The sequence below is a fragment of the Cephus cinctus genome, unplaced genomic scaffold (genome assembly GCF_000341935.2).
Source record: "Cephus cinctus unplaced genomic scaffold, Ccin1 Ccin1_scaffold0401, whole genome shotgun sequence".
NCBI classification, from domain to species: domain Eukaryota; kingdom Metazoa; phylum Arthropoda; class Insecta; order Hymenoptera; family Cephidae; genus Cephus; species Cephus cinctus.
Genome location: NW_014333085.1, coordinates 396,755 through 418,275, shown reverse-complemented (window position 1 = coordinate 418,275; position 21,521 = coordinate 396,755). Strand labels below are relative to the sequence as shown.

Below are 21,521 nucleotides of genomic sequence, written 5' to 3'. Positions count from 1 at the left end.
TCTTCTATTCGTGTTTAAAAGTGGCCACGCGGCTTGCTCAACTTGTTTCCTCTACTCTCCTGAAGCGAGAATCGTGCAAAGGGACAAGAAAAGAGGACACCAGCATAGACGGACATTGCTGTCGAGTAAGCAGGTCTCTACTCTACCGCGTGTTTCTGGCCTCCCCCCTCTTCGTATCTCGTAGCTCATTCTCAGTGCACCAAAACCCTCTTTCATACTTCACTCTGTGGCAAAGCTTTGTTACGCGAGGGCGAGCCGTGCCGATTCGACTTTGAAACTGCGAGCCTTCCCGACACTCGTCGACTCTCCTTCGTAAACAGCGTCTTGTAGTCAGGAGCCAGTGTAGAGGTTTCGTGTAAATTCAACAAATAAATGCAAAGGGAAGCACGCCATCGATATTTTTGTCGATACGAGGAGTCGGACGGTTTCTTTAGGAGCTAGGATTGCGAATTAGAATAAATTGTAAAGAGACCACTAAAACTCTCAAATGGTTACTTGTATTTGTACGCAATATCTCATTATAACAAGGGAAATACTGAAATCAAAGAGATGGCTCATTTGGTGTTTCGCCCAGTAAACGCTTTGTGAATTGTTCATTATTCGCCGGTTAAAAAGTCATCCGGGGATGGAGCATCCATTTGTCGGCGAAACATTTTAATTTGAATACATATGTAGAAGAAAGAAATAGACAAATACAGAGACTACTAAGGCCGAGTATATGACACAAGCTGTCTCAATCTTTGTCTTATGCACTCTCACGATCAGTGCTTCTCTTTGGGAACGAATTCATTTCCAATGTACGTTTTTCCAATTAGTCGCACTTTTACAATCTTTTCTCCTTGCTAGCTTTTTCTCTCTTCTTGTTTCATTAACAACTTCTTCTTAAGAGAAGCACTACATCTATCTTATATATTACTGTAGGCGCATGTTTAATATTCCAAGAATGAAGTAGAAAAATGAAAACAATTAAAGCAATCGTTGCTACTCAATTGACGCCATCGTAAACATGGTAAACATGGTAAGCATGGCATAGATAATAAACATAGAAAACAAAATTAGTCAACAAAACAAGGGCTACCCCTATGAGCTCGTTACACGATACAAAGCTCCCAGTTTTTTCGTTTAAATTTAAGCCTGATATTATCTAACCTCATTTCAGATTGTTATGCCATTCGAGCTAGTCAATCATGAGCGTTAAATAAGTAAGCTCAACTAAACGTTCGCTTAAACTTAGACGATAAGACTGGACTAAAATAAAATTCCTTACGCGTTCTATGGACCTAGGGATTAATTGAAATTAGAAGCGACATACTTATCGATAGTGAGCAATACTTTAAATATCGAGTAAAATAAATTTAGTACAATTAGTGTATATATTTATGTATATACCGGGTCTACCGAATAGAGATAGAAAGAAAAACGGAAGACAATTTACGAAATATCTGATTATAAGCCGGCACTTAGGTGCGATGAACTGTTTAAATCCGCGGTTCACGCATCCCCATAAAATCGTATTGCCAATCAACACAAATAACTCACCTAAGTCAATTAATTCTAGAATAAATATCTATCACAAAAGGCTGGCTTGTGTGTGTGTGTGTGTGTTTTGTGAGTGGGCGCGAGGAGACCCCTAGCCTCTTCCACAACTTGAGATATTCAACTATTCTCAACCGTATACTAATCTCCTTATGCTCGTAAGTGTAACTTCCTTAGACGAGGCCCACGTTATTCATCTTTTCGCGCCACCCCCTCATCCATTTCCCGTTTCCTCTTTTCCTCTCTTTTCTTCCCGACTATTTCCTTTAAATTAACTATTTACAGTAACTTATCCTAGTATTCGCATATTCACTGAACTTTCTTTAAATGCAAGATAAATTCGCCCGTCGGGTCAATAAATTTACGAAAGAATATTGTGAAATATCACACGGATAGTCAACGTAAGCGCGAACGTACTTTAAGGGAGAATAATAAAGAGAACAAGAAGGACGATGATCACTGCAAAACTGAAAGCAAGGGAATAAAGAAGTGGATAGCAGTTAATCATCAGGAAGTTAGCGGTCAAAGACTGATCTGTCAAGGTGTGCAATCGAAATGCAATGTGCCGCGACGAAGGTTTCGTTCGTGGTTCGTATACCGCAAGAGAGGATGCGTGCCGCCGTTGGTGTCGCCGACGTCACCGGAGTCCACGGGGTCAGACGCATTTCCGGCCGTCCGAGAGTCATCGGTACCGTAAGTATCGGGAAGTCTGGAAATCAGTCCGTCGTCATCCGTGGCACAAGTAATGGCTCCGTCGTCCTCGTGGCCATTAGCCGAAGCGGCGCAGTTGACAATTTCCTCTGGGGGAACATAAATGAAAAAAAAAATAATAATAACAAAATTGAGATGACGTCATCCTCTCTAGACTCACCAGGCAAACAAAGTTGTAACTGGTCGCTACTCGGATTGGTGCTATCGCCGGTTCCACTGTCCTTGCTGTGTTGCGAACTGGTGTCCAAGTAAAGTTGCGTCTGAGCTTCCGCAGGACCGTTTGGAAGGATACCCGCTGCCAATTGCCGGCTACTGCTGCTGTTGCTATTCACGTGACTGCTCGTCCTGGGCGTCCCGTTATGAGTCGCGTTTAGTCGCCGCCTTGTCTGATATATGATCACCACCCAGACGATCGATGTCCCAACGGCACAACAGACCACAGTGATTATTATCAGACCCAACATGTCGTCCTCGTTGACCACCGGACTAGGAGCTAGAATTAACAGAAACATATCGCAATCGTAAAGATCGTACGAATCTATCACTTCACTTCACTTCTTCGGATTATCAAACTGACGCGTTATGGCTCTAGGCTTACCCGGAGTGATTGTCAGGTGGGAGGCTCCGACAACGCTGCCCAGAGAATTGCTCATCTCGCACTCATAAGTACCGGCATCACTGGCGATCGTATCAACGATTATCAAGAGTTGATCTTCCGCCGTGAAAAAGTGCCGTTCGGTTGCTTGCAGCGGACTGCCATTCTTTCTCCAGGACAACTTTGGACGAGGCGATCCACTAGCCATACACTCGAGAACGATCGAGCCTCCGACCGTTATCTCCTTATTTTCCATAGGCTTTACGAACGACGGTGTCTCTGCGCAGAGAAGGGGAAATAGCGACTTGGAAAGAAATCGCAACCGACAGTCTTCAGTGTGTCTACGTTCAAAGTACCAACATACCGAGTATCGTGAGCGTAGCGCTCGCCACAATAATGCCAGCCAAATTTTGTGCCGTGCAGGAATACACTCCACTGTCAGCAATCTTGACGTTGACTATGAACAAAACATCGTCCGTAGGCATCATGTGCATCCTGCGTTCGCGTGCTGCTGGAAAGTCGTTGCCACCGTCTTTCTGCCAGGCAATTTGCGGACTGGGTTTCCCTTCGGCGGAACATTCGAGTCGAGCCGTGCTACCAGCAGGCACTCGTATATCGTGCGGGATTTTTGAGAACGACGGATAGACTGTACATTGTAAATCCGCTTGATTATAGGAAGGAATACATTGGGAGGTCGAAGTATATACGAAGAATCGATACCTACCGAGGACACTGATTTTGGCCTTAGCGGAGTAGGTGGTGCCGTAAGTGTTGCTCACCATGCACTGATATCTACCGGCAGCCGCATGCGTCACATTAATCAGCCGCAACTCGGAAGAAACGTCTGTTACTCCGCGATTCGCAGAACCGTTGTCGCTTTGCAATTTCATGTCCTTTAATTCGACGTTGTCGTGTTTCCAAATGAAAGTGAGAGGAGCATTTGCGGTACTGGTCGCCCGACATATCAGAGTGACATTTTCACCTTTTATACTCATTTGGCTGACCGGTTCTTCGATGATTCGTGGTTTCGGGTATTCATCTGTTTAGTACGATATTCGCTTTGAAAAAACATAGATTTCACATGTCCAATTATACGGCAATTAGTACTTACCGCACGTAAAGTTAGTATGGTGCAGATCTGTCAAAGGCATGCTCTGGAGCCAATGGGGATAACCACAACGAATGCCAGCACCGGAATACCTGTGATCTCGCAACCAAACACTCAGCCACTGCAGACCGCAATCGCACACCAAGGACCCTGTCAATGATTCGTAGTAACGACGGCTGGCACATCCGTAACTTCACCATTCTTCCGTTTTAACTCACCCGAATTCATCTTAAGAGTAACGAGACCGGCCATAGAGGCCAACGCATTGTCCTGAATACTGGTGATATTGTTGCCAGTCAAATCCAATTCCGTAAGTCGAATAAGTCCGGTAAAGGCGTTCTTGTTGATCGACTTAATTCGATTGTGGGCCAGACCCAATTTCAAGAGTCGAGCGAGAGGCACAAAGGCTCCGTTAATATCCTCAACCATGTATGAAATTTTGTTGGAATTTAATTCCCTAGAATATGATATATGTTCCGTTGTATCACGTGCAAACTGAAGAACGTTATTAAATTTTTCAGTCACTATAATACTCACAGCACTTGCAAGTTCGGTGTATTATTAAAAGCGCCGTCGGATATGTAGGTAATTTTATTGTGATCCATCTTAAGTTTTTCGAGTTTTCCTAAAAATTCGAATGTTCCACGCTCGATAGAAGCCAAGTCGTTGTACGATAAGTCGCTAAACGAAAGAAGATAAAATTTATTGTTAATCTAAGGGATAGGATGTCTTGATGGTGAGATACTGACAGTTCGGTTATTTTGTGGCAGATGTCCCACGCCTGAGCCTCGATCGTAGAGATACGGTTGTGCGAGAGTGTCAGTTTGAGCAGTCCTTCCAAACCAAATAGTCCACCCTTCTTTACGACTGAGAGCTCGTTAAAGTCTAGTTGAAGGAGAACCAAGCTTTTGAGCGGCCAGAAGGCTCCATCGTAGAGCGTGTCTATTTTATTTCGTTTCAATCGCAGTTCCTCCAGACTCGTAAGGTTCTTCAAACTCAGGCCATGAATCTGCTGTAGCTCGTTCCTGTTAAGTTCCCTATAAGGCATTCTCAGTTGTAGATCAAGGCTCAGAGAGCGCTCTGAATTAAGAAACAAGGTGCTTACAAGATTCGTAATCGCCCGAGATTGGTGAAGAGGTCTTTCAATTGCCTAAGACGATTCTTATTAAGTCGCAGCTCCTCGAGGGAGGTCAAGTTGTCCAAACTTCCAGCTTCTATAGTACCAATCTGATTGCTATTCAGATTTCTGTTAACAGTCACATAGAAGAAAAAGGAATCGTTATCCGGTGGATTAAGGAACGGATTAATGAGCGAATTAACAAATTATATTTTACAGACACCTACAAGTGTGTTAAACGATTTGGCGACAGAAACGAACCCCGATGCAAGGTGCCCAATTTATTTCCACTGAGATCCAAGATTTCCAGTTCTGGTAAGCTCTGCAAAGCTACGCCGTGGACATTGCTGATAGAATTGTGAGACCTGGGGATCGTGATCATTATAATACATTAGATTAATTCCCGAGTTAAGCAAAGATTCGTAAGAAGATATGAAAGTTAATATCCTAAAATTTTTAACGTTGTGAACTTTGTGTTTTAATGAAAACTGTCATTTCAATATTCGGCGAAGTACAATATCTTCGTTCGATCAAGGCACGTTGTACTGCGTTTTTCGACCAGCTAGCGATAACAATAAAGATATGATTGGATATCAATTATGATTGACAGTAAACAAGTCCTCGAAGACGCGATAACGATAGGTGTTGCGTAATGACGGACGGATACTCAAGATTTCCTCGTGAATGGTGTAGCACGATACGTCCGTACTTGTTATGAACCCATGTGAGATATTTTTTCAAATGCTATTTTTGCTGATAGAAAATGTAGGCATACGTACAAAGAGAGTTGTGATAAATTCTTGAGAAAGGGAAGATCAGGTATTCGAGTTAATTGATTTTTGTTAATTTTCAGTCCCTGCAGTTGTGTTAATTCCATCAGTGCAGTTGTAAAATTGTCTCCCAATCGATTGCCGCTTATGTCCCTGAAACGTTTAAAAGTTATAAATAATATAGAAGATGCAGTACATTCTACTGTACTTAATTTAAACAATAAAATACAAGAATTCGAATGTGTGTAACAAAAATTATATGACATTGTAAATATTTTATAATAAATAATGATAAATAATGAATGTAACATCGTTTAAATTAACTCTGTATGGCACAATATATTTAATAGACACGACTGTCCATTTAAGTTGCAATGAAAGACCTTAAAAGGTTTACGTATTCGATGCATTGAGTTCTTGTTATCCTTGACTCTGGATACAAAGAAGGTAATACCAAACAACCTTTTTGCAACTGGATTCTATAAACAGTCATGCCTGACTTCAGGATCAGTGGCAAAGACCTCATTATATTCATAGAGACATAGAACTTGAAACCTGATGTCGTTGAAATAGAATAATATATGCAACGTAAAGGTATGAATCAATGAGCAATACGATACTTATAATGACGATTCTCTAGAAAACTCACAATATCTCAGTCCAGGGCGGTAAACCGCTGGGAGTCCCAACGAGCTGCAGCCTACTACAGTCGACTACGTTCCCGAGACAAGCACATTCAACGGGACATTGATTGGCTTTAATGGATGGCAAAGGCAGGTCGGCTGTGGCGACAGGGTAATTCGTTAACCACGCATGAAGCATCCATAGGGTGAGCGGCAACGGATTGCAAAGGAACCAGCTTTTCTTCCTCTTCCATAGACGTGTAGGAGACGTGTTTGGCGATTCCGACATCATATAGCTATGAGCTCAGACTTTATTCTCCATTAATATTGCGGTCTCCAATATATTGCTCCATAGCGACTCATATGACAGAGCAACTTCCCACAATGGAGTTAGACACATAATATCTAAAGGAATTGTTCGCGATTTTATGATTCAAAACAAACACTTTTCTGAAAAGAAAAAACGGTGGGAACGGAACCACTTCAACCCACGCACCATCATGACGCTTAGAGCTGCTTAAAGCCTGCTGACTGCCAATCACTGCCAATGACGCCTCAGACCATCTCCGACCATCTCTGACCACCTTTGACCACCACTACCTGCGAAGGCTCAGGCTGATTCCCCATGAAAAGTATACTTCGCGCACGCATAACTTGCGTCAGCCAATCGCACAATTTCCTTAGTTTTCTGGTAGATAATAGAACGAAATTCCGGCTACATGATTGGCTCCGAGAAATACGCGGTACATAAGGTACCCACCATGCGAAATCAACAGCAGTCACACCATTGAACTCTAACCATACAGTGGGCGATACCAAAATCATGGCGCTAAATCGTAGCGGCGAGTCTGGAAATATGATTTTGTGATCATCGCCTCCGTCGACAATGCGAATCCCGTCGTAGCCGAGCTAAACGTGAACAAGACGCGTAGCTTGGCGAGCAGAGGTTCTCCGTTACTCTCCGCTGGTTCCCAAAGCAACCCTTAGAACGAGACCGGGAAATATAGAACTTCTCAAGAATTATTGAAAAAGCCTATTGTTGAAATATTTTTAAGACATTTTTAAGAAAGTGCCAACTTGACACCCGTGTACCACCCCAATTTTTACTAAATATTATTGGACCTTGATTTACTTTCAAAATTGATTCAAAATATAAAGTTGAAGCTAAATAAAAATCTCGCAGAATATACGGAGTAGATCAAATTTGAATTGAAATTGTAGAATATCGAAAATAAATTACATTCAAATTGAAATATTAATAAAGTAAGCGTTTGTAACATTAAAATAATTAATTAAATTAATAAAGTAAAATATTAACACTCAGAAATCAGAAATTCAGGCCAAGCATATTTAGAAGTACTGGAAGTTGCCCAAAATTGTGTGGGCGCAAATTCGTCGCGGTAGGACTCGGTGAGTGGGAGATGGCGGAGAGTGGGGGGAGCGTTGGAGGCAGTGCCCGGACTCCGAGCGCTCATTCTTCCTTGAGCCGGTCTCCTATACTGGTCTCTTGGAATCATTACTCTTATTCATTTTCAACATTCTTCTCTTTCTATATTTATTTCTTCTTTACATTCATATTTCTTTATCTGTCATTCTTTTCTTTCTGATTTATCTCTTTCTTTATTTCTACTCTACTTTTATATTCCTTACTTTTCTACTTCTTAACTTCTTTATTTCTATCTTCCCTTCTGTCTTCTCGTTTCATTCTATTCCCTCTCACTTTCCATTGTGCTTGTTTTACTTGTCCTATTCCTTTGGTCGGGTCGAACATATTAATTCAAGTAGTCATATAAGAGTAGTCATCCTTCCTTCCCTTCCTGAGGTTTTTCCCCCCTAGTCCTGTGCGCGACAGCCGCAGGACTCGGGGGTTTTCCTCAACAAAAACAAAAAAAAACATGGTCCCCTATGGGGCCTCGGAGGGGTCGTAGCTCCCTTCAGGAGAGGCAGGACCTCACGGAAATGGGCGCGGAGGGGCCCATTTCGCTCCCTTATACTTCCTACTTTTCCTACTTTTTCGAGTTTTCTCTTTTCTCGTTCCTCCAGAATAATCTCGTGCATACGCTTTACGCATCTTCTTCGCCCCTTGTTCTGTCAGTCGTAAACATCTCTCTTCTTCACTCTTTCTTTTTAACAATCTTCATCTTTTCCCCTTCAACAACATCTTCCCTGTCTGCTGCCACCAAATGTTTCTACTCAATTTTCGAATCTCCTATTCCCTCCTATTCTCCATCACTCTTCTCCTGCTATAATCTTAAAAACTGAGTTTTTAAAATGTCTTTTGGAAAAAGAAAAGTTTAAAGTGGTAGTGCATGTAACATACCACACGTATATTATATTGCAGTGATATATGTAATATATCTCTAATGGTATTGTTATTGCTAATCTTTTGTAAACCATGTATGTATGTATATCTGTAATTCGTATACTGTATCATTATTGGATGTTTCCAATAAATTATCTTGTAACACTTATACATTTTTCGAATTTTCTATTCCTTCCTATATCTCCATCACTCTCCTCCTAATATATCCTTAAAAACTAACTTTTTAAAATGTCTTTTGGAAAAAGAAAAGACCAAAGTGTTAGAGCATGTAACATACCACACGTGTATTATATTGTAGTGATATATGTAGTAATATCTCTGATGGTACTGTTATTGCAAATCTTTCGCGAGCTGTATGTGTATGTCTGTATGCATTACTGCACTTTGTATACTATGTACTTCGTATGTCTGTATGTATGTCTGTACTTTGTATACTGTATCATTATTGCGTTTGTCGAATAAATTATCTTGTAACACTTATACACTTTTTGAATCTCCTATTCTTTCCTATTCTCCATCACTCTCCTCCTGGTATAGAGGGGTCGTAGCTCCCTTCAGGAGAGGCAGGACCTTACGGAAATGGGCGCGGAGGGACCCATTTCTCTTCCTTATACTTCCTACTTTTCCTACTTTTCCCACTGTTCTCTTTTTTCGCTCCTCCAGAACAATCTGGTCTTCATGCATACGCTTTACGCATCTTCTTTTCCTCTTGTTCCCTCAGTCATTTACATCTCTCTTCTTCACTCTTTCTTTCTAACAATCTTCCCCTTTTTCCCTTCAACAACATATTCCCTGTCTGCTGCCACCAAACGTTTCTACTCTATTTTCCAATCTTCTATTCCTTCCTATGTCTCCATCACTCTCCTCCCAGTATATCCTTAAAAACTAAGTTTTTAAAATGTCGTTTGGAATAAGAAAAGTTTAAAGTGGTAGCGCATGTAACATACCACACGTATATTATATTGTAGTGATATATTTTAATGTAATTCTAATGGCATTGATATTACTAATCTTTCCCGGTCTCGTTCTAAGGGTTGCTTTGGGAACCAGCGGAGAGTAACGGAGAACCTCTGCTCGCCAAGCTACGCGTTCTTGTTCACGTTTAGCTCGACTACGACGGGATTTGCTTTGTCGACGGAGGCGATGATCACAGAATCCTAGGTACTTCTAGATTTGCCGCTACGATTTAGCGGCATGATTTTGATATCGCCTAAAACCGGAGCGGTGTACATCTCCCTGCTCATCTCTGTCTGGAGTAATCTCGATGTTGTTCAATATCTAGGAATTGCTAGGAATAATCAAAACACGACTGTGTACGCGACTTGACGCGGCCAGATACGATTGTGCTTGGATTAGCTTTATCATATGTATACCGTGCTGTGCTTCTGAAGAGTTAAAATATTCGAGGATAAACGCTTAATATTATTCATTGAAGAAAAGTAATCCTTCTCACTCAGCAAATATGTCTTCGCTTCAGAAATCCATTTTGAAATCGAAGCTACCACCAACTGGATTGAATTGTGGAGGAGTACCGTCCAGGTTAGCAGTTGTCAAGACTTTTTTTTGTCAATTTTATAGATTTTTGTTTTGAGCAAATTCCTGTTAAAGATTATCTTCTTACCTTGGAGATGTGTCTAATTTTAAGTGTGTGGTTATTACGAAATATACTATTTTTGTGATTCTATGTATGGTGAATGTAATGAAATTATTATTCTGCAAAGTGTTACATATAATTTTATAAGTTTTTAATAGAATGTTTAAACCTAGGGCATTGCAGCGCAAACGAGATTATGATCCAATACTATGGTCTCCTTATTTCGATCATTCTGAAGATGTTGAAGTCGGTGAAAACACATTTCATGTTTACTCTGTGGGAACAGAAGGACCGACATTAGTTTTATTACATGGTGGTGGATACAGTGGTTTAACATGGGCCGAGTTTACAGTAAGAGAAATAATGTTTTTATAATAATATTGTACTTACAAATAATACAGCATAATATAATAAATATTTCAGAAATGCATAGTCACAATGGTAGTTTGTAGAGTAATGGCAATAGACTTACGTGGTCATGGAGATTCACACACAACAAATGAAGAGGATTTATCTGCTGATACGCTGGCTTTGTATGTACACAGTTACTGAGTTAGCTGTATCAAGGGAAGTAAGATGTTTATACTTCTAAAATGGATATATTTTCCTTGTTTAGAGATGTTGCTGGAATAATAGAATCTGTCTCAGACGATCAGACTCCAATAATTTTGGTAGGTCATAGTATGGGTGGTGCAGTGGCAGTGAAAGCAGCACCACTTATAACAAATTTAGCAGGTGTAGTAGTCATTGACGTTGTTGAAGGAACTGCAATGGATGCGCTAACGTCTATGCAGAGTTTTTTAAGATCTCGACCATCGAGTTTCAACTCAATCTCCCAAGCTATAGAGTGGTGGTTTGTACGCAACAATAATTTAACAGCTTGTAAACGAACATTGCAATCGAACAAATAGCATACCCTACTTAAAAAATCCGATTAAAACGATTTTGAATGGATATTTTATCGTGTTCATGTAACTCCATTGGTGATTACCTCATGAACAATAAATTTTTTATTGGAATTAATGGGATTTAATTCATTTTCAGTATCAAAAATCAATAAAATTTAATAAGAAGTTTCCTATGCACAAATCTAATTTCATCCAACTATTTTCAATCAGTTTTAATCGATTTTTTTAAGCAGGTAAATTATTCTTTTATATCATAGATAGTTCTATGATACATCTGTCTCATGACTATTAGCATGGATTTGTTACATTTCAGCGTAAGAAGCGGCCAAATACGTAATGCACAGTCGGCCAAAGTATCAGTTCCTGGACAAATAAAAAAGTTTGTAAATTTTATAGGTATTATTAGATATCCAATACACAAACTGTCAAAGCTCCAAGTTACAAAGTTTTACATTCCTGTTGTCTTTCTAGTATTAAGACTGGGAAATTAGCTACACATGACATTGAATCACTTTCAAGTGATCCCAACCATGAGAACGAAGTGGAAGATGTTATCCATCGCGAAGACATCATTCAGGAAGAAGAGACGTCTAACATGCCACCACCTCCACATAGCAACAAATCTGAAAAAAAAAATTACGCATGGCGAATAGATTTAGCAAAGACAGAACAACATTGGTCCGGATGGTTTAAGGGTTTATCTGCGGCATTTCTCAACATTCCATCACCAAAAATGCTTCTCTTAGCTGGCGTTGATAGATTAGATCGTGAACTCACCGTCGGACAAATGCAAGGTAATCTCGCAGTTCATGTTCATTGTCAAAATTATTACTACTATTATTATTATTTGATTCCCCACATTTAATTATATATTCTTAAGGAAAATTCCAAATGCAAGTACTACCAGCATGCGGACACGCAGTACACGAAGACGTACCGGATAAAGTGGCGGAGGCTGTTGCAACTTTTATGGTCAGGCATAAGTTTGCGGAACCGGCGTCGGAATTTACACGGTGAGAAATTTCACATTGAAGCCCAATTACAGTATGCAGTAAATAAATCGAATTAATTTAATGAAGGTATATTTTTTAGGACTTTCCCTGCCTGTTAAGAACGGCGCTAGTATGATATAGATAATAAGTTGAAACTCACTGAATAACATTGCAAGAGATGTTCAAAAAATGATAAATATAGCGGAATTAAGATTTTTTTATTTATTAAACAAAAATGTGTGTATGACGATGTATGATACACATATAAATAAAAAAAGCGTCTTACGCCGAGATTACCATTTTAAAAAATTTTCTGTTGTACAACATTTTTATGAATTGATATAAACATATTACTGTAAATCTGCCCTGAGAGATCAGTTATTGTAATTAATAAAATTCTGCTGAGTACTTAATTATTAACATTGTCAATTGCCGATAATGAGGTTTCTCTGTCGAACGGAATTATGGATATTTAGTGCGATGTTGTGTATATACGTATGTAATTTGTAAATGAAGCCCGAAGCATCGTGACGAGGAAAGGGGATCCCAAGAAGAAAAGAAATATCTGTGCAATTATAGAAAAGTTGTAGCAGCCGTAAAAGATAGGTAAAGAAGGAAAGGACGTAGGAGCTATGTAAAGCGAATTGAAAGTAAAGTAAGTCACATCGATGGAAAAGATTACTTTCGTCATTTATTTATGTATGCCAGCTGCTTCACATTACAGTAATCGCATAGTACGCACATTTCCAAATAATCTTCGTCTCTTTGCGTACGTACCTCTATGAACAACAATATGTATATGAACAACATTGGGACAATTCCCAATTACAAGAATCGTCCAGTCGATCTCTCCGTGTTTTGACAATTCACACGATCTGCGCTATCTCCCTTCGAGTTCATTCTTTTAATATAAAGGGTTATATTAAAAAATGAATGCGGTACGCCGATATTCCTTTTTTGAAAAAGTGCAAATTTATTTTCGATCGTGATCTTTGACAAGGCAGACCTTTTTCTCAAAAGGATCTCCTACTTCGTTACCCGCAATTAATATTAACATTTTTTTTCATTCAAAGAACCTTCCGCCTTCGCCAACTACCGTTTTGGTCTTGTTGTTTTTGCAAAGTACGACGATAAGAAGACAAAAAAAAGGAAGCGAAAGAACATGAAAATTTTCACAGGACTGAAAATTATGTGAACCAAGAAGTCTGCCGAGACAGTGCTCATTCCTCCTGGAAGTAGTCCAGGTAAAAACTTTTTGAAAACAACTGGGGTTCACGTAAAACGAGAAACTTGGCGAGAAAAAAATAATTCTTGTCCTTCGCGGGTAACCGGAAGATCCTTTCTTTGAATGAACACGAAATTCAGTAAATTCAGGTTTCACTGGGTCGCTCGGTTGTACGTAGTAGTCGCAAAGGATTGCCTTTATGTCGATCGAGCTACTAGCGGTGTTGCCAAAAATGTCGATGTACCAACGAGGCAACGATTTGCACGTTTCTAGAAACTTAAAGCATCCACGTGAGCCAATTATCGAGAACATCAGAACGAATTCCAATTAGAGTTTCTTATTCTAATTCTCCTCCGTGGAAAAATTCGCCATTGTTCCCGAATGGGGATTGGCAACACAGATGTACCAGGGACATGTAGGATTTTTTCTTTGGTTTCAAAATCTCTAACTTGATTGCGTGTATCATATTAGAGAGCCATAATTTAATTATTCTTTCCTTAACGTTGTCTCATTGTTTCTTCCTCGTTTTTGTAACCTGAAGAAAAATCCACATTAATCGTATAACTACGTCGCTAAGGGCAAGCATACAAAAGTCCGAGAGGATTACAAAGATTTTGATTACAGGTCACGACAGGTCAGGTTCCTTGTCGGCATATATAAAATTTATTCGTCCAAAAAATCATGAGAATTCCCGAAATCGTAGTCAGCCGTAACGCAGAAAAAGAGATTAAACGTTATTCCCTTTTGATGCCGTTTACGGATACGATCGAACCTTTCAAAGTAATGATTGTTTTCTCGGCGTGTCATTGTCTTGGCATGATTCGTTTAACGTTCTTCCGCGTGGACATTTTTAAAACAATGAAAATATCTGTACGACACGCGTGCGCACATTTATCAACAAGATAAAAGTAGAGAGAGAGAGAGAGAGAGAGAGAGAGAGAGAGAGAGAGAAAAGTAGATCATTAAAATATGAAATAATTAAATAAACAAGAAGAAAAAATAAATATAGTAGAAACGAAAGAGGAACGCATTAGAGAGAACAGGATCTCTCTATATGTATACGGTGATATGTAAAGCTAAAAGCATACGGATTACTTAACGTAAAATAATAATCCTTTTATCAATTTTTGTCCACAGGCCACAGACCCACGATTAATAAATCACAAGCATTTAGTTTCACTCTAATCATTCGATTTAACGTCAACTCTCTAACAAATCTCTTTGTACTAACTGTAAGTTACGTCTATCACACCAACGTAAATTGACTACGTCTCCAACTGAAGGACAGAACTGATAATCATACAATTGTTCTTCATCAATACTGCCGCTTGATCAGAAAATTAAAGCGTTGCCTTGAATGAGGTTTTCTAAATAAATACCCTTACAGAGAGCTAGGCAAGAATTCGCGCAAATAGTATGACCAACAAGATGGGAGGTGTCGTACGGTCTAAAAGTTCAATGGAAAAAACGAGTGACTCGCCAGTAAGTACAGATTTCACTTGTAAAAGCTTATGGCTCTATTAGCAAACAAAAAAGCAGCGACTTTGACCTACTAGTTTCCTATTTTTTGTTATTCCTCATCAACAGCCATCACCTTAACAACGGAATTACGCTCGTGGTCCAGAGTGGTCCAGATCGCATTCGACCAATCTCATTGAAAGACAATGAAATGGCTCAAGAGTACATTTCGCATCTGGTCCGGAACGCTCGCACATGAAATCCTTATGTTACATAATAAGTCGCTGTCGTAATTCCCTAAGTCGTTAGCATTACAATTACATTCACTTAGGTTAAAATTACTTCACTTAAAAAGCCTCTCTCACATTGTCTCTTTAGTGATCTAATAACGTATGCAGCTCATTCTTCTTTACCACGTGTAAGATCCCCTAACCCAACTATAGCTGCGCTTATCAGGAGCCATCAGGCAACGTATTGCATATCGACGCCATTTTTAAAAGATTGCACCGATTCGTTTTTTCTCCACAGCAATTTCTTATAACATAGGTACGTATAGTTCCGTCTCGCTTCTCATTGGCTGGGAAAATTTCAAACTTTCCCGCCACTCCCTTCCGTCTTCGGTTACCAACCGTCCATTTCACCGTTTACAACTAGATTTACATTATATTGCAATTGACATCCGTTTATTTATATAATTTGTCGCGACGTCGCGACGTAACTCGTCCCGCGTTACCTCGCGACGTAATTTTCCATTGGTCGCGACGCTTTTCGAGTGACGTCATACTTAGGTATTACAAACGCGCGTGTTCGCATAGAACTTTTAACCTGGCACGATTATCTTTTTTCGCTTCTTTCGTTTTCTTTTTCTTCATCTTTTTCGACGCAGGCGTCATCTCGCCTCAAACGAACCTATCATCGATCGAATATACGAACTGCCGAAAACTTAGCGAAACGCAGCATCAAAAAGATTCTAGAACAGCGTAGGCACTTTCAGGAAATGGGTCAGAGAGTCCTGTGGGTATGTGTATTATTAATATGTGAAATGTCATTGTGTACGCGCGTGTGTATACATATGTGAAAAGGGAAATGGACCACACGTGGAGGACGTGTAGAACTTGGAGGCGTCTTCTTGCATCGCTCCAATTTAAACGACACTCGTCCTACGTGGGAGAGTAGTCATTTAACAAAAATTTTTTTTTTCTTTCATTTCATTCCTTTTTTTTGATTTATCAAAACAGAGAGGATAAGGAGGATCCTTTGCCAATTTAACTGGGGATTCCCCTGCCGTGAAGCGTCTTGTTAATGATCGTTTCGCCTTTTTCTTTTTAATATTACAGCATTAAAATGTACAAACGGTATGATTCAGTACGAATGATTGACGCGTATTGTGTATTATGTATATTATAGTAAATATGTTGGAGCTTCTACGATGACGATAAACACCTAATCCTGATCCTTCCTCGAGAAATCCTTTAAACGGTATAAGAATATCTTTAATACGGAATGTTATTGAGATCGTCTTGCATTTATTTGGCGAGATATGCGAAAGACATCAGAGAGAGAGAGAGAGAGAGAAAGAGAGAGTCACATGTGATCTGTTAAAACGAAAATGAAAATTTGAAGAACGACAGAATAAGTGTCTCGACGCTACTTTGAAAAAATGTACGTGGCTACATACATCTGGTAATAGTGACGTCATCGATTGCATACTCAAGATCCTTGAAACATCAAGGACATTCTCGCGAGTCTTAAAATAATCATTTAATCGATTAAACACTATGCGAATCGTTTCGTAGATTTTTCGCAATTGCGCAATATTCTGTTTTCCCTTTTCCATCTTTATTTCCATCGTTATTACGAGCTATAAGTGGCGCTTTGGTAAACGCTACGCGAATTTCTGCGTGATTAAAGGGAACTAGCAATCAAAGTGAAGTAAATGGATTTGTATAAAAAAAGAAATAAGAGTAAAGTAAAAGAGGAACGAAAGTAAATAAATCCACATGGACGTCTAAGTCAGGGATGCTCTCCTCGTCCGTTAGCGCGTTAAACATTTTATCCTCGTAAAACGATTATTCGATTTTATTTTTAAAATTTCGTACTTTGCCTCGTCGTGCTTTCTCCAGTTTCATTTCATCCATATTTTTTGTATCCTTTCTTTTCCTCGTTCCTTTGCTTCGTTTTTTCCGCCTCTAATACGTCACTTACGTTCTACCGAAGAATTGCTTTTCGTTGACCGTTTAAAATTACCTAACATTGCTATAATTATATTCTCTAGTTAATATATTACATATCATCTGTCTTGTCTTCATGTTAAAATATTTTACCTTTTATATAATATTTTTTTTCTTTTATTCTGCTGTTTTTCTTTGTTTGTTTTCACCTGCCTCCTCATTCGCTTCATTGTATCATAACGTACTTGTGTGTCTCATGTACTCTGGCGAAAGTCTCTGACCAAAAAAAAAAAAAAAAAGAATTTTCTTAGTATGTACTGTGGATAGGCCATCCAGTATCACCAGCCCACATTTAATATCCCTCGTTCGCTCTACCATTTTGCCATCCTTTCAATCTTTCATTTTGCAAAATGGACCCTATACAGTTGTCGATAACTTCAAGGAGCTACGAGTCAGTTCCCTCCATCCAGGCTCGGCATAAAAAGTGCACAAATTAAATCTACCTTCTGGATTATGCAAAAGCAATGCAAAAATAAATAGCCATTCCGTGAGAGTACAGGGCAATTCGTCGCACGCAGAGGACTTTGGGAAGACCGTCGGTGAGTTCTCCAGTAAAACAAAAAAAGAAAATTTTTAAATTATCATCGCTAAAACCAAAGTACCTAGATCCTTGCGAAGAGCAAGCCACTCGATCGTTAATACAAGAAGAATAAGGACGGGAATGACAAAAGAGAGATAAAATTATATAATGAATTTCCATGCCGAGTCTAGGGAAGCGCCTGGCGCTCCGAGTTCAGATAAAAAGAAATAGATTTAAAAAAAAAGACCCTGCGACATCTCTCGTACGCATCGTTTCCCGCGAAACTTCAATCTCACTCGTGCCATCGACGAATCGATAAGTCCATGAGTTAGTTGGTGAATGAGTAACATAAAAAGAGAGAGAGAGAGAGATTGGAATAAGTATAATAAAAAAAAAATATAAATAATATTATTACGGATCTAGCGCAAAAGAGTTATTTCCACGGACGCTCTTGGACTTGGCACTGGCATTGAAAGCTACGTGATTAAGGATACTCTCGGCATTAGCCCTCGTCATCAAAATAGGCCAAGTTTCGTTCTAAGAAACTCCTTGATGGGGACGTAGTATTGGTTCCTTAAGGCCACCATTTCCGGTGTCTTGCGCAGACTGTTGAAGAGAGTGGTGTCCGTCTCGAATACGAGGACGATCACGATGAAGAGAACGGTTATCGTCAGCATGAAGGCCGGAACGAAGAGCTTGACGATCCTGAGACTCTTCAGGGTGATCCGGGTGATCCGGCCGTCCGTTCTGTGCTGCGCTTGAAGACAGAGCTTCGAGTTCTGGAGCTTCTGCATCTTCGGCACTGGCGTCGCCGAACGACTGTGCGTCTTCCCGGTGACGTCGAGGAGTTGGCTCTCCGAGGAGGAATGATCGAACGAGTCCCGAAAGTAATAGTCATTGAGATCGCTCTCGTTCTGCCCCACTGAAACAGAAATAAAACTGGATTTATTGGAAACATTTATCAGAGTCGATTTCATCGGCAGCCAAGAATAACAGCGGTTCACCCTGGATATTGACCAGACATTGGAGCACAGAACGACACTTCCTCCTTACGGATGCTCACACGCATGCTTCAATTTATGCAAAAGAAAAAAAGGTGCACCATTCCCGAGACGATATGTGTACAATTGTACATACTACTACGCACGTGTAGATGAAGAGGTGGAAGAGTGAAGCGATCGCTATTTTACAGGGAGAGACAAAAGGTTAAAAGGTTACGTGTAGAAAATATAAAACGAACGTGAGGTAAGAGAGTAACGTTATCGTGTAAGGAAGGAGACATGTAGAGAGAGAGAGAGAGAGAGAGAGAGAGAGAGAGAGAGAGTGGAAAGCGTGTGTTGTCAAATCGATAAGAGGCAGTTGAGACGTGAATAATGATGGGCGAGCCGATCACGGCGGATGAGGATGCGACTTACCTGAAGATGCAGCGAGACGTTTCTTTAGGGAGACTAGTCCGTTTCTATGGTTGGTCAAGTTGCTCGGCTTGTCGCCTGTTAACGATTCGGCCGATTCTAGAGGCTCTAGGAGCTCTACCGATTTTGTTAAGTTCGTCGTCGAGAAAACATCGCTCGCGTTCACGGTCTCCTTCGCCGACTGACAGTGAGTCGCACGAGCTCGTAAAGTCTCACTCGGCGACGGCGACGACGGCGACGGCGACGGCGACGGCGGCTGCGGCTTTGCTCTTACCTGGCCGTCGTTCGTGCTCGTGCTCGTGTTCTTATGCGAATTGGCACTCGCGATCGCGGATGTTGCGGATGTCGCGGACGCAGTGCTGGAACGATCGGGCCTTACTGTCCGGTCCTCCTGGGCTCTGGGGAGGAGAGAGCCGTTAGCAGCCGTTAGCAAGGCTCTCTTGGCTGGCGCCTTGGAGGTCTTTATGATGAGAGCTGTGGACCTCACGACTTTTGGACTTTTCTCAAACGAATCGATCTTTTGCCTTACGACGTTACTGACATTCTGACCGGTCAACTCCTCCGATCCTATCACTATTCTCTGACTGTACAACGCTTGTGGTCGGATCAACGTGCTCTTTGGGAATTTCTGTTTTTTCGTCTGACCGATTGCGGAGGTGGTGTAGGTGGCACTCGCATGCGAATCATTTTCGTTTACGGCTAAAGAACAGAAAGAAAGGAAAAACAAATGATAGTCTAAAAAGCCAAAGAAGCACGATTCGATATTACGGTGTTCTTCACTCTGCACCTCATAACGTCGATGCTGTACAAATTCTTGAGAGTAATGACCATCCTCCAAACATCCCTCTGATACACAGATCCCTCCCTTCCCTCCCCCAGGAGATCTCACCCCGGTTTCTATCTACAGGTACAAAGTGCACTCGGTTGGATTTGACAAAAGCAAGGACTCTCTATAACGATCGGCTATGGAGACAGCCGGCAATTGACGACTCGACGACTCGACGACTTGACGAGTACCTCTGAGCACCTTTGCCGAGTACACTTTGTGCCCGATGGGATATCAAAGAGGAAAAGTCATGCAACCCCATAACTCTCGAACATCTTGAAAATCATTCTAGGCATGCAATGACGCTCGGGTGTCGCTCCAGATAAACGGCGGCCTGGGATAACGGGCTCCGTCATCCGTCGTACCGGAAGTGGGAACTCGAGCGATTGCGAAGCCAACTTTTCTTTTTCTTTTTCTTTTTTTTTTTTAAATATCAACATCATCCTCGACACTCGACTAACCGTTATTCCGTCGAGCGTGAATCTCCTGATCCTCCGAGACTGTTTCCAACAGCGGTAAAGTGTTGTCCGGACAATAGGGGGAACTCAGAGGAACGCCACTTCCGCCATCAGACATTCCTGCACCATCCAATCCTGCGCTGTGACAGCTCCGTGGCAAACTCGAGTATCCTGCGAAACGTTAAATGTCGTCTCTTATCACTCCGGACCGATCGATCAATCTCGATACTCTGAAGATCGACAGGAAGACATCCAATCAAAGAGGATCTTTGTGAAGGAGAGGAATCAATGAAAAAGAGAAAAAGAGGAAAAGAGATACTAACGGATTTCAACCAGGTCCTGGCTCGGTGTACTCGGTGTGGCTGGTACGCTGCTGGCCTTCCTTCTGAGTCCCGTACTTTGGCAGCGCTGTATGGGTGGCTCGTCCTTGCGCAATGGACCCGTTTCTTCAAGGACTTCCTTTTCCGTCCTTCCGGTGTATTTAAATTTCGTTCCCCAGGAGAAGATGGAGCCTCCGCTGACGACCGGTGCATCCGACGCTCTGGGCAAGCTGAATGGCAATCGAACGCGTTTTCCGGTTAGACTGGATAATTCTGAGATGACGTCGTCACGCTCGTGGATCATGCAGTCGGTGCGGTTCGCGTGGATCGCGTGGATCGCGATCGATCGTTACGCCGATCGGTCGTTTAATAGGACTGCTGCAGGCTAAAAGGAACGCGCACGGAATCGATTCTCCGCTGCGCGAGGAATACGACGCTTAGGTGGGAACGAAGGCCACAGGGGAAAAGAAGAGGTCCATGTGAAAAAGGCTTCACGCTAGGAAGCTCTGCGGACGCTTTGCGTCGCGGCGCCGTATCAGCACTCCTGTATTTATAACGGTCATAAATTCAACGAGGGAACTTCCGGGATCGTGTTCTTACGTCACGCGACCTTACCCTTCCGGGCCCTCCCTCCTCCCTCCTCCAGCGTCCCCCTCGCCCTCGACCAAGGAAGCACTTGGGAAGCACCGTCGCGACGCCTTTTCAAGCATAACGCAATCGTCGGGGGGCGGCAGGGGGGCACGTATTAATCGACTGGTTTGGCAGTACTACCAACTGAAAGAACCGACCCCCCC

The 21,521-nt window shown here is 41.3% G+C and overlaps 3 protein-coding genes across 16 annotated transcripts in view; 1 reads left to right on the top strand and 2 right to left on the bottom strand.

Moving 5' to 3' along the window:
- Positions 1–475: 475 nt before the first annotated feature.
- On the bottom strand, positions 476–7,262 carry LOC107267326 (leucine-rich repeats and immunoglobulin-like domains protein 3). Of its 3 annotated transcripts, XM_015738869.2 has the most exons (14): positions 6,957–7,261; positions 6,487–6,865; positions 5,847–5,990; positions 5,295–5,432; positions 5,056–5,196; positions 4,700–4,987; positions 4,488–4,631; positions 4,169–4,407; positions 3,954–4,100; positions 3,567–3,881; positions 3,207–3,488; positions 2,846–3,121; positions 2,408–2,740; positions 476–2,336 (listed from the first exon to the last, which is right to left on the bottom strand). In XM_015738869.2, exons 2-14 carry the CDS (start codon positions 6,750–6,752, stop codon positions 2,074–2,076), a joined length of 2,976 nt encoding a protein of 991 aa, XP_015594355.1. In that variant the 5' UTR covers positions 6,753–6,865; positions 6,957–7,261; the 3' UTR covers positions 476–2,073. The 3 variants fall into 3 exon arrangements, with proteins under 3 accessions (XP_015594355.1, XP_015594354.1, XP_024940471.1); XM_015738868.2 differs by having other exon boundaries at positions 6,487–7,261; XM_025084703.1 differs by lacking the exon at positions 5,295–5,432 and having other exon boundaries at positions 6,487–7,262.
- Positions 7,263–9,922: 2,660 nt separating this feature from the next.
- Positions 9,923–12,691, top strand: LOC107267338 (protein phosphatase methylesterase 1). 4 transcript variants are annotated; one of them, XM_025084740.1, is made up of 9 exons: positions 9,923–9,944; positions 10,066–10,322; positions 10,536–10,728; positions 10,801–10,910; positions 10,994–11,230; positions 11,599–11,664; positions 11,757–12,079; positions 12,166–12,298; positions 12,378–12,691. In XM_025084740.1, the coding sequence occupies exons 2-9, from the start codon at positions 10,246–10,248 to the stop codon at positions 12,394–12,396; spliced, it is 1,158 nt and encodes a 385-aa protein (XP_024940508.1). In that variant the 5' UTR covers positions 9,923–9,944; positions 10,066–10,245; the 3' UTR covers positions 12,397–12,691. The 4 variants fall into 4 exon arrangements, with proteins under 4 accessions (XP_024940508.1, XP_024940507.1, XP_015594392.1 ...); XM_025084739.1 differs by lacking the exon at positions 9,923–9,944 and having other exon boundaries at positions 9,990–10,322; XM_015738906.2 differs by lacking the exon at positions 9,923–9,944 and having other exon boundaries at positions 9,993–10,322; positions 10,551–10,728.
- Positions 12,692–12,948: 257 nt separating this feature from the next.
- Positions 12,949–21,521, bottom strand: part of LOC107267328 (FERM domain-containing protein 5) — a 29,131-nt gene continuing 20,558 nt past the window's right edge. For 8 of the 9 annotated variants that reach the window (XM_015738876.2, XM_015738877.2, XM_025084707.1 and 5 more), the window contains 4 exons: positions 20,731–20,957; positions 20,411–20,578; positions 19,127–19,822; positions 12,949–18,633 (listed from right to left, as the gene is read on the bottom strand). In XM_015738876.2, coding sequence (XP_015594362.1) covers positions 18,227–18,633; positions 19,127–19,822; positions 20,411–20,578; positions 20,731–20,957 — 1,498 coding nt within the window. In that variant the 3' untranslated portion in view covers positions 12,949–18,226. The remainder of the gene's footprint in view (positions 18,634–19,126; positions 19,823–20,410; positions 20,579–20,730; positions 20,958–21,521) is intronic. The other variant, XM_015738878.2, reaches the window with a different exon arrangement.

Bases quoted from the DNA above. Each gene is read 5' to 3' on its own strand.
- LOC107267326 (XM_015738868.2), bottom strand. From the start codon at position 6,752: ATGATGTCGGAATCGCCAAACACGTCTCCTACACGTCTATGGAAGAGG. The intron at 4,101-4,168 runs GTGAGTTAAAAC...AATCATTGACAG, and splicing joins TACTCTTAAGATGAATTCGG to GGTCCTTGGTGTGCGATTGC. The intron at 3,122-3,206 runs GTATGTTGGTAC...TTCTCTGCGCAG, and splicing joins CGCTACGCTCACGATACTCG to AGACACCGTCGTTCGTAAAG.
- LOC107267338 (XM_025084740.1), top strand. From the start codon at position 10,246: ATGTCTTCGCTTCAGAAATCCATTTTGAAATCGAAGCTACCACCAACT. The intron at 10,729-10,800 runs GTAAGAGAAATA...TAAATATTTCAG, and splicing joins TAACATGGGCCGAGTTTACA to AAATGCATAGTCACAATGGT. The intron at 12,080-12,165 runs GTAATCTCGCAG...TATATTCTTAAG, and splicing joins CACCGTCGGACAAATGCAAG to GAAAATTCCAAATGCAAGTA.